At 40.3% G+C, this 14,584-nt stretch overlaps 1 protein-coding gene across 4 annotated transcripts in view; it reads right to left on the minus strand.

Moving 5' to 3' along the window:
- Positions 1-7,608: 7,608 nt before the first annotated feature.
- LOC133486118 (ankyrin repeat domain-containing protein SOWAHA) overlaps positions 7,609-14,584 on the minus strand; it is a 32,084-nt gene continuing 25,108 nt past the window's right edge. For 2 of the 4 annotated variants that reach the window (XM_061790836.1, XM_061790820.1), the window contains 4 exons: positions 11,572-11,658; positions 10,883-10,955; positions 9,545-9,640; positions 7,609-9,457 (listed from right to left, as the gene is read on the minus strand). In XM_061790836.1, the coding sequence (XP_061646820.1) occupies positions 9,282-9,457; positions 9,545-9,640; positions 10,883-10,955; positions 11,572-11,658 (432 nt within the window). In that variant the 3' untranslated portion in view covers positions 7,609-9,281. Of the gene's footprint in view, positions 9,458-9,544; positions 9,641-10,882; positions 10,956-11,051; positions 11,395-11,571; positions 11,659-14,584 lie in introns of those variants that run through there. The other 2 variants (XM_061790829.1, XR_009790929.1) reach the window with 2 other exon arrangements.

Genomic DNA, 14,584 nt, shown 5'->3' on the forward strand with positions numbered 1-14,584 from the left:
TGCTGCACATGCGGGTTATATTCTAATTATTCGCACGATTTGCGCGGTAAACAAAGTGTCCCTTTTGACATGGTCTTGTCGGCTATTGTCGTCCTAATGAAAGCAGGTTAGGAGAAACAGGTGTTGACTAATGTATATGATAATTGTCAGATAACAGATGTTAATGTTAAGTGTGTGTGTGTGTGCGCGCTACAGATAAGGGCGAGCTTGCACTTCTGAAAACACACACACACACACACACGCCTATCACGTGACGCATGTTGACAACTTGCTGCAATGTCAAGTCACGTTCTGATTTGACTTCATTATCTGACTTTAAATATGAGCCCAAAATGTTTACAGAATCGAGCCGTACTTCTTAAATGACCAACAATTGATATCGTCATTTTCAAAATACTTTATTCAAACAAGCAATTGACATATGTCAAACAGTAATATAAGGTATTCCATGAGAGCTGTAACAGATACAATAAAAGGATGGAACATCATCGATAAAATCAATTTGGCATCCCTTGAATGAATTATTTTAAAATTAGAATTTAAAAAAACAATAATGATCACCAAATACATTTTTAATAAAAACGAGTGACAAATTTAACCAAGAAGTGGGCCAAAATTGTTTAAAAGCCAACATTTGTTATGTTGTTTCTAAGAATTCCCCTGATAACATAGTTATTTATTCCATACTGGTGACATTTGTTGTTATTTTTATAGTAACATCTTTCAAGAAAAACTGTATTTCTTTTGTTACGTTTTGGATTGACATACCTTGGATCACTTCTGACCAAAGTCTGTTTAACAAAGTGAATGAAAAAAAAACACGACTGCAAATGATAGTTTTCTTTGAGGTGAGGTGAAAAGTTGTTCAACTAATTCCAAAAAATGGCAAATAATCTTTTAAATAGCAGAAATAACACACACACACATATATATATATATGAACAACACCATAAAAAAAACGTTTTTACATTTTTATTCCAACAGACAAAAGGGGAAAAGTCCAGCAGAACAGGCTAAATATTTTGATTTTAACTTTTACTTTTGTATTCAAATTCATTTTTGTCAATTTGACCCACAACATAGCATTAGGTTGAGTGAAAAACTTTCAAAAAATTATCATTTACATATTTTTGCACATAAACCAATAAAATGTAAAAATATTTTTTATTGAATAATGCAAAAAAATAGAGGGAAAAAAAAAAAGACCAACAGAAGTTTTATTCTACTTCAGTAAAATGGAGCCCTAACATAAAAGGAACATTATTTTGAAATGATTATAATTGCTGATATATTTCTTTAAATGAAACACTAAAATGTAAAAATATTTAAAATTATAAGGAAAAAACAAAAATATGCATATTATTTTGTCTGGATTTTCAAACTTGCAACCAGTCAATTTGACCTGGAACATAAAAAGAGGGTTAGTCGATGAATTAACCTTTAAGAGGCCTTGTCAAGACATGTACAATTACAAGCGTCCATGTGGTGGAACATCTTGCAAGGCTGTTTTGCAAAGCAAGCTCCAAAACAGTGGATGAGTTTGGAGTGGAAGAACTGTTGCTTATGCTGAACCCCGACCTCAAGCTCATCAGACAACTTGGGGATGAAGAACTCCAACATCTCGTAGGAAGTCTTCCCAGAGAGGAAACCTCATGCTTATTCAATTATTACAAATCTAGCCTTACTAGTGTAACATGTTTTGGGAACACATGATGCTGTTGGTGGGATCCCAGGGTGGGGGGAAAAAAGGTTTAGTCGGAAGAAACGGACGATTTATTTGGGTGCGGCCCGAAAAGCCCTCGAGCAAATTTGTACAGCGGCAACAATAGCCGAGTGGAGTGCAAAGAGGAGCAGAAGAAGAAGAGACTGAGAGGGCGGCTTACGGGATCAGGGGAAAACATCTCAACACAAACACGCTCCGGGCGGCCGCCTTTGTCCCGTGCTCGGACTTTTCTTTTCATCCTCTTCCTCTTTTGGGCCACAATGCAGGTGTCGGCGCTACTCTGACCCTGTTTGCTGTTAGGATGTCGCTCGTTTACAGCGGTGGGAGGAAGGGGGCAGGGAAGTGACCAAATGGAATCTTGATTGTTCTCCTGGCCTGATGTGATAACATACAAGATAGCTAAGAGGATTTAAAAAAAAAAAAAAAAAAAAGGTGTTATCTCCAGGAAGACTTAGTCCGGAGATAAGATACGAGAAAGTATTGTATCACTTGATATCTCTTGTGGTATCAACAAAAATTATACACACACACACATAAAAAATAATCCCAATTTATTATAACCTTTTTATGTCTTTGTGGCCCCTCAAGGTGACATAAATATAACAGGATAAGCGTAAGATGCACAAACAGCACAACAGTGATGATGTTTGTACTAATGTAGGCCTAATATTGGATCACAAAAATATTTTTACGTTATTTTATTTGTCCAACTACTTTCATTTGACTCAACCTGACTAACAAAATAAAACTGCTGGGAAAAAAATAATTAGGCCATCAAGAATTTGCATTTTGGAGGTTAAAAATGAAATGAAATACTGACTTTAGATCATAATCTATATCAACTACAATGGGCTGGAGATCAGTCCAGGGTGTACGCCATCTCTCGGCCAGTCGGCTGCGACAGGACCCAGCTCACCCACAGCACTTACATATGTGGACAAGCCCTAGAGAAAATGGATGGATGGAAGGTTCTGCACCATTTTATTATAATGAAATATTTTGTATTTGTCTAACAACACAAAATTGCATAGACACATTTGACATGAGTAAAATCAGCATTTCATTTGGGAAGGTTGTTTTAACTTGATTACAATAGGATCCATTCCCCACTCAAAAAAGTGAATATACACAATTGTAGATTGTTAATATACCAAAATATAATCCCAATTTTATTGTTCTGAACTAATGAACTCTACTTGTGTGGAAATTTTGCGTTTTTCCTTTTCCACATATGCATGTATCGATTACACTGGTCAAAGACACATTTATTGTCTGAGATTTGTTAAGCTGATTTAGGACAATTTGGATGTGCCGAATCCAAATATCACATTGGTTTTGCTTAGTCAGGTCAATCTTTTGACCTACGGCCACGTTTTTGTTCACATGAATAGGCATTTTAGCTTTAGAGGTTCAAATAAACGGTTCATGCCCTTGACGTAACGTAACATTCAATTTACAGAGATTTACTTTTGTTAGTCTAGTATTCAGTTGATTAATACACGTTAACAACTTGGCCTAAAAACCTGACGTGAACAAGAGAAAGGGATGTCATTTTCGGATTCAGCGATGCAAAATGGTCACAAAGCAGTTGAAAGAAAACATTTTTGAAAAAAAGAATTTTTTTCTTTTTTGGAAAACCCGTATTGTCAAATATGGCCAAATGTGACAGCGGGACAATTGGTTTGGAGGTGTGAAGCCCGTTAAAGGTGGCTGGCAAAGGGCTCAAACGTGTAATTAGAAGATCTCATCGGCAGGCGAGAGCGGGACAACAAAAGCCTTGAGCGACAATCCACAAGAGTTGCCAACACCTTGACCTCGTTAGTTTATTTTGACAAGATGGAGGTACCGCACGGATCTGGATGCGAGACCCTCAGGGAAAATGTAGAGATCAATATTGGGATTAGTGTGGCCATCATTTACATGAAATGTTTTACGGCAAATATCCAATTGAGCTGTCTAATAGGATTTTCCTGGGGCAACAGCACAAATGGGGAGATGTAAGCAAAGTGTGAATGTTATCAAGCTTTCCCACTTCTTCGCCATCTAACCCCCCACCCCACCACCCCTACTTCTTCTTCTACCCCAAAAGACCGCCTTGCACTCTTTGTCCTTTGTCATTGCTCTTATCAGGACCACTCTATCATTCTTTCAAAATAGTGGTGGCGTTGAGAGCGCTTGCAAATGTATGTCTTTGTTTAGGCCGGCCCGAGGTCCGCCCCCCCACCCGGCTCCCTCCGGGGTGCGGGCTGATTGACGGCCCTCCGCTGAGTGAGTGACAGGCGCCACTGGCTCGGGAGGCGCTGGCCGGTCGTGACAGCCGGTCCTGCCGCCGGTGGAATATCGTTTTCTAACTGGACGGGAGGCTCTGAAGCGACTTCCTTTTTGGTGTTAACTCTGCAGGGAGAGAGGTCAACATGTCAACATGCTGACGCATGCCAAGTTCAGTGTAAAAAAAACTAAGGAATTAGTTTTGCTTTGTCAAACAGATCTGCACCCAAAATGGAACGCAGCACTCGTTTTGACCCACGCGGCAGCTCGCAGCCAAGTTTGGTGAAATTCACCTCGATTTTGATGGAGTCATCATGCTGAATATCATTGGATAAGGAGAAAGCATTCTTTAGAAGTGAAGAGTACGTTTACACCACCAACAAAGTCAATACAGCAACATTTTGTCTTTCACGTAAAGATGTCAAAACGATCACCGTTCACACCGATCTGCAAAACCGACTCACAACACTGCAATATGCATGCCAGACCAGTTGGCGAGTTTACCCTCATTAAATTGAAGCCAGACCAACTAATCTGTGGTCATTTTAAAAAACAGTTAACAAACCAATCTGTTTAGGCAAGAATTCGACTCAGACTTGATTGTTTTGATGTATTTTCTTGGATTTACTGGATTTACGTGCAATCTGGTAGCACGTCCGCCTCACAGTTCTGAGGTTCTGGGTCTGAATCTTGGCTCTGGGCTTCTGGACCTCTGTGGGGTTTGCATGTTTTCCCCATGCTTGTGTGGGTTTTCTCCAAGTACCCCAGCTTCCTCCCACAACTATGTGTGTCTATTTTTTGAGTTTGTTTTCTCATGCATTCATAAATGGTATAACATGTGCAAGGCGGTCACCAGCAGATAGCTGAGCGTAGTAGCATATACATCATGTCTCCCAGCCATATTAAAAAGCAAAGCCTAACGAGTCCTGTCAAATCCATGCGGTGCCCAAACACAACAAAGTGAAGCAAATGCGCATGTTCTCTCTGGGCACTAATGAGGTTATTGGGCATCTGTGACGTGACATCTAAATTCGGGGCCTATTTGTGAGATAATGACGACAAGGAAGCCGGGGACATCGGGCCTTGTGTTTTCTGAGTGAAAATAACAAAAGGCGTGCAGAGCGCTGGTGGGAGGCTGTGCTCTCATGGAAATGAGCAACCGAAGCGACAATGTAGCGCCTAATCTCTTCAGAGAGAAGAATCAGTTACACAGCAGTATGCAGCCCTTAGTGCTTTTCACTGGAGTCAGCGGGCTATAGAAACAGCAGCAGTCACTCCACCCTCCCCACCACCACACACACGCACGCGCACACACACTCACAGGCGTCGTGTAGCCAAAGGCTTTGCTCCTACAAGCACCAGAAACAAGGTGAGCCCCCCTCTCGCCAAACAACAGAAGGGATGGAATAAATGGGGCAGAGGGTGGTACGGGGGTGCGAGGCCTCAAAGCATGGGATTAGAGTTAATGTGCCTCCCTGGGTTATAATCTCTTCAGAGGGGGACTTTGTTTGAGGGGCTCGAGGGCAGTAAGATAAGTATCTATTACAGAAACTCCCTCTTATCCCGCCAACATCCCCGTTTTAAAAATGAGGCACAAAAACACTTGCCCTCGTCCCCCCTTGGTGTCGTCTGATATCCCAAAATCCGAGAGCAAGTGCTGCCATTTTCAGCTAATCAGGAATTAAGAGCCAGAGCCGTATGGAGAGTTAGCAGGGCCCATATTTACTCCATCTGTGACCCACAAAGTCAGGTAGTTAAAGAACCCGCTGAGGCCGTGTTACTTTTTTTTCAACTGAACATGCGAAAAAAGAAAGAAAAAAAATGTTGTTTTGGCCGTTTGCGTAGATGACAATAAAACTTGGTAGCATGAACGTACAAACATTTCAAAAGATGTCTCAAAGTGGACGTTTCTGTATTCTGTTACTGTTTATGTCTAAATGCTGTAAATTGAGTATCACACAACCAAAACGCTGTGGTGTTTTTGTTAAGAACATTTGACCATCCAAGTGTACATTTGCTACACTGGAAAAATTACCTTCTCAAAACAAGTACAAAAATAGTTTGTCCCTAAAATAAGTGAGAAATCTGCCAATGGAACTAATATGAATTGAATTTTTCTTGGTGGAAATTTAGAAAGTCAAAAGTGTCTTAAAATAAGTAAAGTAAGATGTTTTCACTAGAATTAAGAATTCACTAGCTAAGATTTTGCGTGTTTGCTCTGTCAACTCTAATGTGTCCAACTGATTCACATGTACACGGACCAGACAACTTGGATAAGACTGAAGCAGATGGTGCGCCATCACCAGCTTCTAGCCTGACATGCATATGTGAGTCGTATTTTTCCACACGTTGTCAATGTTGTCATCTGTAAACATACTGAAAATGAACAATTTATCCATTTTACAAGCTTGTTATTGTGTAAAAATAAGTCACATTTAACAGGCCAGATTTGAGCATTTTCTCTCCCTTGCAATCAAACAGAGCAAAGGACCGGATTACTCAGGGTTACAAAAATAAATAAATAATAAAAAAATAAAAATAAGTTCTGTTTTTTTCCCCAATTAATTTAGGACAATTTTGCATTGCTGAATCCAAAAATGGCATCCGTTTCTCTTGTTCAGGTAAGATTGTTTTTTATGCCAAGTTGTTAACAGTTTATTAATCAAATGTTACAAACTTTTTTTTTTTACTGTAAATTGAGTAGTAGACATTGATAAAACTAAGTACCTGTGAATTGAATGTTACGTCATCATTGTTCAAAATTCAGGGAATGAACCTCCGTTTATTTGAACCTCTAAAGCGAAAATACCTGTACATGTAAACAAAAAGGTGGCCATAGTTCAAAACGTTGACCCAACTGAGTAAAAACCAATGTGATATTTGGATCCAGCATATCAAAATTGTCCTAAACATCTTAGACAATACTTTTTTTGTTGACCAGTGTAAACGATACGTGAAAAACACATCATGGAAACTTGAAAGTAGAGTTCATTAGTTGAGAACAAAATTAGGCTCATATTTTTGTATATTAACCATCTCCAATTGTGTATATCAATAGAATAATTATGAAAATGTTTTTTTGAGTGGAGAAAGGATCGTTTTCAAAATTTACGATCGCAAACCCACATCACACATTATGTAAGCGGATGTGGTCAACACAGAGTTGGGCCGAGCCACGGACTCCGTGACTGTGACGAGAAGCAGAACGATAGCCAATTAGGAAGTGATATGTTGCTGGGCACAAATAGAGGAACAACGTGTTGTGTTGACCGTTTGAAGAACGCAATTCATTTACCGCAATAAAAATGACAAAATAGAAGAGTTTGCAACCGCCATGTAGTTACCAGACAAGCTAACAGTTCGCCGAGTTTCTTCCATTTCTTCTTCTACTACTATTCTTTGCATTTTTTGGTGCCTTTCAAAGGACAGTATTGGTACTACTACAGACATCGTTATGCGTGTACACCACACACACTTCAAGAACAGTAAGAACACACATTTTTCCCTCGATGTGTGGTGTCTCTCACATTAAAAAAACAACAACAAAACGGTTAAAATATTAAAAATCTGTATATGTGTAGCCCGCTTCAGAAAATATGTTTAAAGACACTAATAGGTGAGTTTAGTATAAAATAGTTTATTACCTTTAAACAATATACAGTACCTATAATTGTTTAAACAAAATAATAGGGTAAGTAAGTCAATTAAAAATGACGGGTATCGTCTACAAACAAAATCATGCCAAGGGACAGAATTCCCTTTGAAGCATAAATTGACAATGTAACACTGCAACTAACATTGACAAGTTAAAATTAGCGCTTAACTCAATTGAGGCACTTAATTAGCAGATTACAGCCTGAAAACATTAATTACCATAACAAGTCATCTGATAAAACCTGCGTCTGGACTCCAAATGGCAACAAAGTGACACCTCGAGCCATTCACTGGGATCAAACTTTGCACAGACTTTTGGATGATGCTAAAAATGTGTTTTTCCCATCCCACACTCTGTAAATATCACACTAGTGGTTTAACAGGTTACAGCTAGGGCTGGGCGATTAATCGTAATTCAATCGTGAATTCGATTTTGGCTTCTCACGATCACAAAAACACTTTGATCAAAGAAAACAACTGTATTGCTTGCGGTATCGTAGGGGACATATAAACAAAGAACCATTTGCACTCGTATTCACACCTACGGGCAATTTAGAGTCTTCAATCAACCTACCATGCATGTTCTTGGGATGTGGGAGGAAACCGGAGTACCCGGAGAAAACCCATGCAGGCACGCGGAGAACATGTAAACTCCACACAGGCGGGGCCGGGATTTGAACCCCGGTCCTCAGAACTCCATGTATCTCCATGAGTGCACCACAATGTCCCTAAGAGGCAAAGGCGCACACATCAGGAATAGCAGTTATTTATTTTAGTTTTTTTTTAATTGCTATTACTTTAAACATATTAGTTTACTTTTTACTAATTTAGTTTCTGGTTATCCTTTATATATTTAAAGATGTGTTTTGGCAGTTGAATAAATATAAAATTTTGAAATCAATAAATAATTGTGTTTGTTAATCATTATTTCAATATCAATCAAAATAATCATGATTATTATTTTTTCCATAATCGCCCAGCCCAGGTTATACTGTAGCTTGTGTAATTTCTCAGATCATCAACAATTTGCGGCAAGAAAACACGCAAATAGAAAAAAACAAAAACTTTCGGCACACAGCTCACGTTAAGCAAATAAGATTTTCTCTCATCTAAGTGCATGAACAAAAAACAAAAAAATGAAACAAAAGGTTTAATATGGCATGAAATCATGAAATGTAAATGCGTTATAGCTCAGAAGACTTAAAAACTAAATTCCTGTCTGTGCAAGTAGGAGCCAGTAAGTAGTGGTAGTCATGGATCAACTCTGCAGTTTCATAAAACTACAGTAGTGAAGCATTTAGTCTTTAAGTAGCTAGTTAGCTTTTTCCAATAAAAGCAAATTTTGGTTTTGGGGTTTAAAGTGTAAACACAAACGTAACAGCACTCTTTAACTTGAAAATTATCCTGAGCAAGAAATAATTAAGGCAAGCCGTAAGTCACCAGGCAACATACATTTGAGTGTAAATACTGCAATGGTCACAAAATACAGATTAATAATACATATAGAAACTGTTTAGAGTGTGTAAGGAGGATGCTGTTGTCCTGTCCTGTGTGATAACCGACGGTTTACGAGCAAGCGACAACATATTAAAAGATGAATCCAACTTGCAGAACGCTCCAGAGTGTCCGCCGTCCCTTAGCGAGAGAACTTCCTTGGTCTGAAAGCGGGAACGGCGAGCTGATGCGACGTCGTCCTCTCTTCCTCGATGGGCGCCAGGTCCTCGGCTGAGCCCCACTTCTTCTTGGAGTGGAAGAGCGATGCCAACTTCCTGTTCCTGTTACGCTCTCTGGCCTGGGACACTTGATACTCTGCTGTTGTGAAAGATACCGAACAGTGATACATCACTGACTTACAGCATCCGGTTGTCCCACTGAGGTCTGAAAGTAAAGGGCACTCACGCAGCTCACAGTCGTCCCCTGGACCGTCTGCTTCTTTGTGGTTGAGGTAATGCAAGGCCAGATGGCCGCTGTAATCTCTCAAGTTCTCCTTAGCACCTGATGGAAAAATGTCATTGCATATATACAGTATAATCCATCATTGAGGATGAAATATGGTCGGTAGAAAACTAACTTGCAATTTATGCGTATATTATCATAAGAGTAAGATTTAAAAAACCCAATTCCACATGAAATGACAGGTGCGTCTTTTTCTTGATATTTTTCACTGTTGACAAACAGTTTGAGGCAGATGTGCCAGCTGCTATTCCAATGTGCAGCTCTACATTGAATTTGTCCTCATTGGGGTCATGGATGACCTTAGGGCCAATCCCAGCTGACTTCAGGCGAGAGAAGCAGAATACACCCTGGACTGGTTGCCAGCCAATCGCAACGCACATATCGACAACCAATAATTCACACTCACATTTATAGCTATGGACAATTTAGCCTCGAATGAACATACAATATCATGCATGTTTTCGGAATGTGGGGGAAGGTTAGAGTACCCAGAGAAAACCCATGTAACATGCAAACTCCACTCACACAAGAGGGCCACAGGAGAGATTCGAAACCTGGACCTCTGGACTGAGGCAGACATGCCAACAACAAATTTTCATTCTCATTCTCTATTCCAGGAAATATTTTGTTCCCCCTGGTCACTTATCTGGAACCATGTCAGCCACTGAGACATTTTGTGGGTTATTTTCTTCATCTCTATGGAATTGGGCTTTTGAGCCAGAGGTTAACGTTTTGAGTACCACTGCGGACAAAATGCAAAAAATGGCAAATAGATGTTGGACAGATGCTAGTCTGCTCTCTGGCTATTGTCCACGTACTCAAGAGATGCAGCACTGTTTGCGCACATCTTTCACTCTGACTTGTCTCCTTGCATGCTTGTATATGTGTGATCTGGTTCTCTGAGGATGAGTTAAATTTACCCTTGAGGGATTGTCATGGGTATGACAAATACAATAAAAAAAAATAAAAAAAATGAGTGAGCCAAAAATATTAGGAACGGCGCTCAATGATGGAATACAGTTCTACAAATGACACACAAAAATGATGACTAAATGTGTAAATGTGATTACCTTTGTGATAGCAGACCACATGATACAGTTCAATTGGATATTATTATATTGTGCAATTGGTCTTAATGTTTTGGCTGTTCTGTGTGACAATTTACCAAAAAGGACTGATGGGAGCGGGGTCTGTCAATTGATGCATATAACCTGTATTAGTGCACAGTTTTAATTAGGTGTATAAGTGTTTCTGTCTGGAAGTGTTTATTTATTTATTTACCATAGGTCCCTACGAGCAGATCAAGAATGTTTCGATGGCCATGCAGCGCTGCAATGTGCAAAGGCGTATAACCCTGTGGAACAGGAGATAATGTACATGAGTAAAGGGAATAGTGGTGGCATTGCTCCTGGGTGCAAAGGTAATGGAGGCAGTGTTTCAGAGTACCTACCCCCTGGAGTTTCCCAGAGCCCCGGGCAGCCAACACAAAGTGTGGAAAGAAAATACAAATTACAAAAGCTTGTAGAAACAGCAAATAATGATAAAAACATAATTGCCAGGTAATTCGTTGAAAATTGCGTCGTTTCAGAGCAGTGCATGCTGGGACACAGACGCCATGTTATGGGAGACAATTAACGTGACATGATGTGATGATTTATTAGCCAAGCGACCGTGCTCCCACAGTGCATTTGCACAGCTGGATCTTTGCTCAGATGGCAGAGGACAGCTATATCACGGTGACGCTGGCTTGTTTGCAAATGTACGCACCTGCCACAAGCCAGGATACTCACGTGCTGCAACACATAGAGCGAGATAAGTAGATCAAAGATTGGACTACATCAATACTTTAAGGATTTCACAGACCCTTCAGTTTCTGATCCCTCATGTAAAACATGAGCACAAAAAGCAGCTATGCATTTTTACATCTAGCTAGGTTACAATGATGATGAGGAGAGAGAAAATGAACTCACTGATTTGGTGTTGACATCAGCACCGGCATTTGCGATCAGAGTTGCCATGTCCTCGTTGCCGTGTTTGGCAGCCCAGTGCAGAGCAGTCTGTGTGAGATAACAAAGAAGTCCTCAGCTGGTGTGCTGAAGGAGAGAATTTTGTACATATTGTATAACAATCCAATATGACCGTTTGTCATTCCCACTAATCGAACAATGATGACATCTTTTTTGATTTACAACTGACATACAATAACTCTTGACCCCAGCTACCGAGGTATAACCATTCTTTATTGACCATCATTCTAAAATAAAGCGGTGGTAATTCAAATACATTGTATGGAGAAACACATTGAGGCATGACACCAAATCAATTAATTAATAAATCAGACGATGGACTCAAGCCCAGAATCTTAAGCAAGACATTTTGGACAAATGTATGGTTCCAACTTTATTGGAACAAATTAAGGCTCTTCTCTGTTCCAGTATGACTGACCCGAGTCCACAAATCAAGGCCCATAAAGGCACTTTGCTGGTCATACACACACACGCACAGGCCTCCTTCTTTATCTGAGACACTTCCCAGTCATGATGCTAAGAAACACTGCACAGTAAGACGGTTGCAGCGTGGCTACAAAGTTGTCATCACACTTTCTTACTGGCCGCCAGTTTGACCAGCTGCACTCAAGAGGGGAGAGGATGAATGGAGGGATGGTTTCCTGCCTAATTACAAAATAACACAGCGCTGTGCGCACGGCAGGGGGGGCCCCAGCCGCCTGTCACCACAGGCAAGATTGATGATGTTAGTGTGACCCGCAAAGGGGCGCCCCACCCAGACACGAATGTCAGCGCACGTCAAAGTGCAGTAACAACCCTTTACAAAGGTACGCCCACATGTTGGCATGCAATGTGAAAATAATAGAGCCGAGTATGTAGCAGGGGGAAAAAAAACACACATCCACCTGTCGGACTGTGATCTCCTGTGTTTTGCCATCACTCTTTAATGTGCGTAATTACGGGCTATCAACAGGTGTCAGCTAAATAACCACAACCATCCTGTCGGAATCAGACCCTTAACACGGAAAATCAAACACGAGCCACATCAGAATGACTCCTTACTTTGGACAAGTGTAAATAACCTCAGATGTGAATAAGGTCTGTTGGATGGAAACTTTATGGAAGTTCTTAGAAGTTCATCAGGTCAGGCTGTCTAGGGCCGACGTGATGTTATTCTATGACAGTATTCTCTTTCAGGTCGGCCACATGCGTTTTGAACGTGCCCTGGGAACCCTGCAAGAGCTACTTTGTAACTTACATGTTTGCTGCAGGATTCTAAGAGGTTTTGTTCATCATTCTAGAAGGGGTTTTCATTAAGGTTACAGGAAAACAATCTTGGAAGGAAATTCGTTAGTAGATAGATATTCATTAGTAAGCAAGTAATTTTGTATGGCAACAGGATGCCCAAACAAATACCTGCGCAGGGTACGACAGCAAAACAAGTATACGCCAAAGGATTGTCAATTGGCATTTCTAGGTATATGCACAATTTTACACCAGTTAAAGCAGACATGTTAAGCCCCGGGCCCGCTGGCCACTTCCGACCTGTGCAGATCAATTTGAAGTCAGCGTGACATTGGACCGCACAACAGCATCACCCAAACATGTGCAAGTATTTCCATGAGCAGTGTCTTCTTATTTGTATGAACTATACAGTACTCAGTGTTGGGGTGTGGGGATACGACAGTTGGCTAATCAGGTGTAACCGGTGACACTTCTATTGATAGAAGAGAACACTGACCGCTGAGCTAAATGCCCAGGCCGCCAGCTTGTGAGGTTTCTTAAAGTACTTCCGTAAAGCCTAGCTTGCTCCAGTTACACAGGTACCAGTTTCAAAGGAGCCGCATGGCTACTTATGCATCCGCTCGTGCATTTTAAGTACTAGTAACTGTTACTGCTAATTTTGGAAGCTCTGTTTGTTGTCAATTGAATGAAGATGCATTGCCGAAGACCTCGTAGTTGTGTCAGCGCAAATCTGACTGCAAAACTGAAAGTGACTGCCGAACGACAACGAGGAAAAGAATGCCGGCGAACCTCTTATTTGATCGAAGGCAATGACGTCGACACGAATATTTTTCAGATTCTTACAGGATGAGTTGTCATTAACGTTATCTATGTTATTATTCTTTATTTCAAGTTTCCACAAAGATGAAAATGTTCCTTGTGGTTGTTACAGTGCAAATTTACAGTGTTTTTGGCGTCAAAAATCGCACATTTATAGGTTCGGACACAATAGAAAACTATATGGACGTGATTCAATAGTATTATTTTTGTTTTCTGTGAAGTTTGGAGTAAATCTGACGATGCGCTTGCTCTCAGTGTGACCCAGAAAATAAGATGGCTCCAGTGCACCCAGCCTTTGTTTGTTGTTTAAAGGTACCGTAGCCAGCTTAGTTAGCTTGGCGGCAACTGTTGTAGTGATGAACTCAAAATCACTGGATGGTCGCAATTTCAGAAAGTGCTGGGAATTATATGATACATCATAATCATTTGGATACTGACTATTTTTGGTGTTGTACTTTGGTGAAAATATCAATGACTGTCTCAAGCAGCAACCACTACTGACATCCCCATTAGCTTGTGTCGCAGCAGTTTGCTAATCTTCCTGGGGTCCACATATAATCAACAGTAGAAATAATAGATTAGTACAGCACATAGTACATCAATACAACAGTTACACATGATTCATTGATACAGTAGTTACTCAAAATACATGCTACAGAGTCGAACAAGTAAACAACAGCAACACGAAAGACACCAATTAATAATTTGTTAAGATATGAAATCAAATAGTGTTAAAAAATAAATATATTTTAATCCTCAAGCAACAACTCTCAGATATAAAGAGTATCAAGTGGATATAATAAAACCAAAAAGCAGGCATGTCAAACTGCCAAAGAAGCCCGGAGGCCACATCCGGCCCACCACATCATTTTCTGTGGCTGGCGAAAGTAAATCATTTGTGTCAACTCCAATG

This window comes from Phyllopteryx taeniolatus, chromosome 1, assembly GCF_024500385.1.
Source record: "Phyllopteryx taeniolatus isolate TA_2022b chromosome 1, UOR_Ptae_1.2, whole genome shotgun sequence".
Lineage (NCBI taxonomy): Eukaryota > Metazoa > Chordata > Actinopteri > Syngnathiformes > Syngnathidae > Phyllopteryx > Phyllopteryx taeniolatus.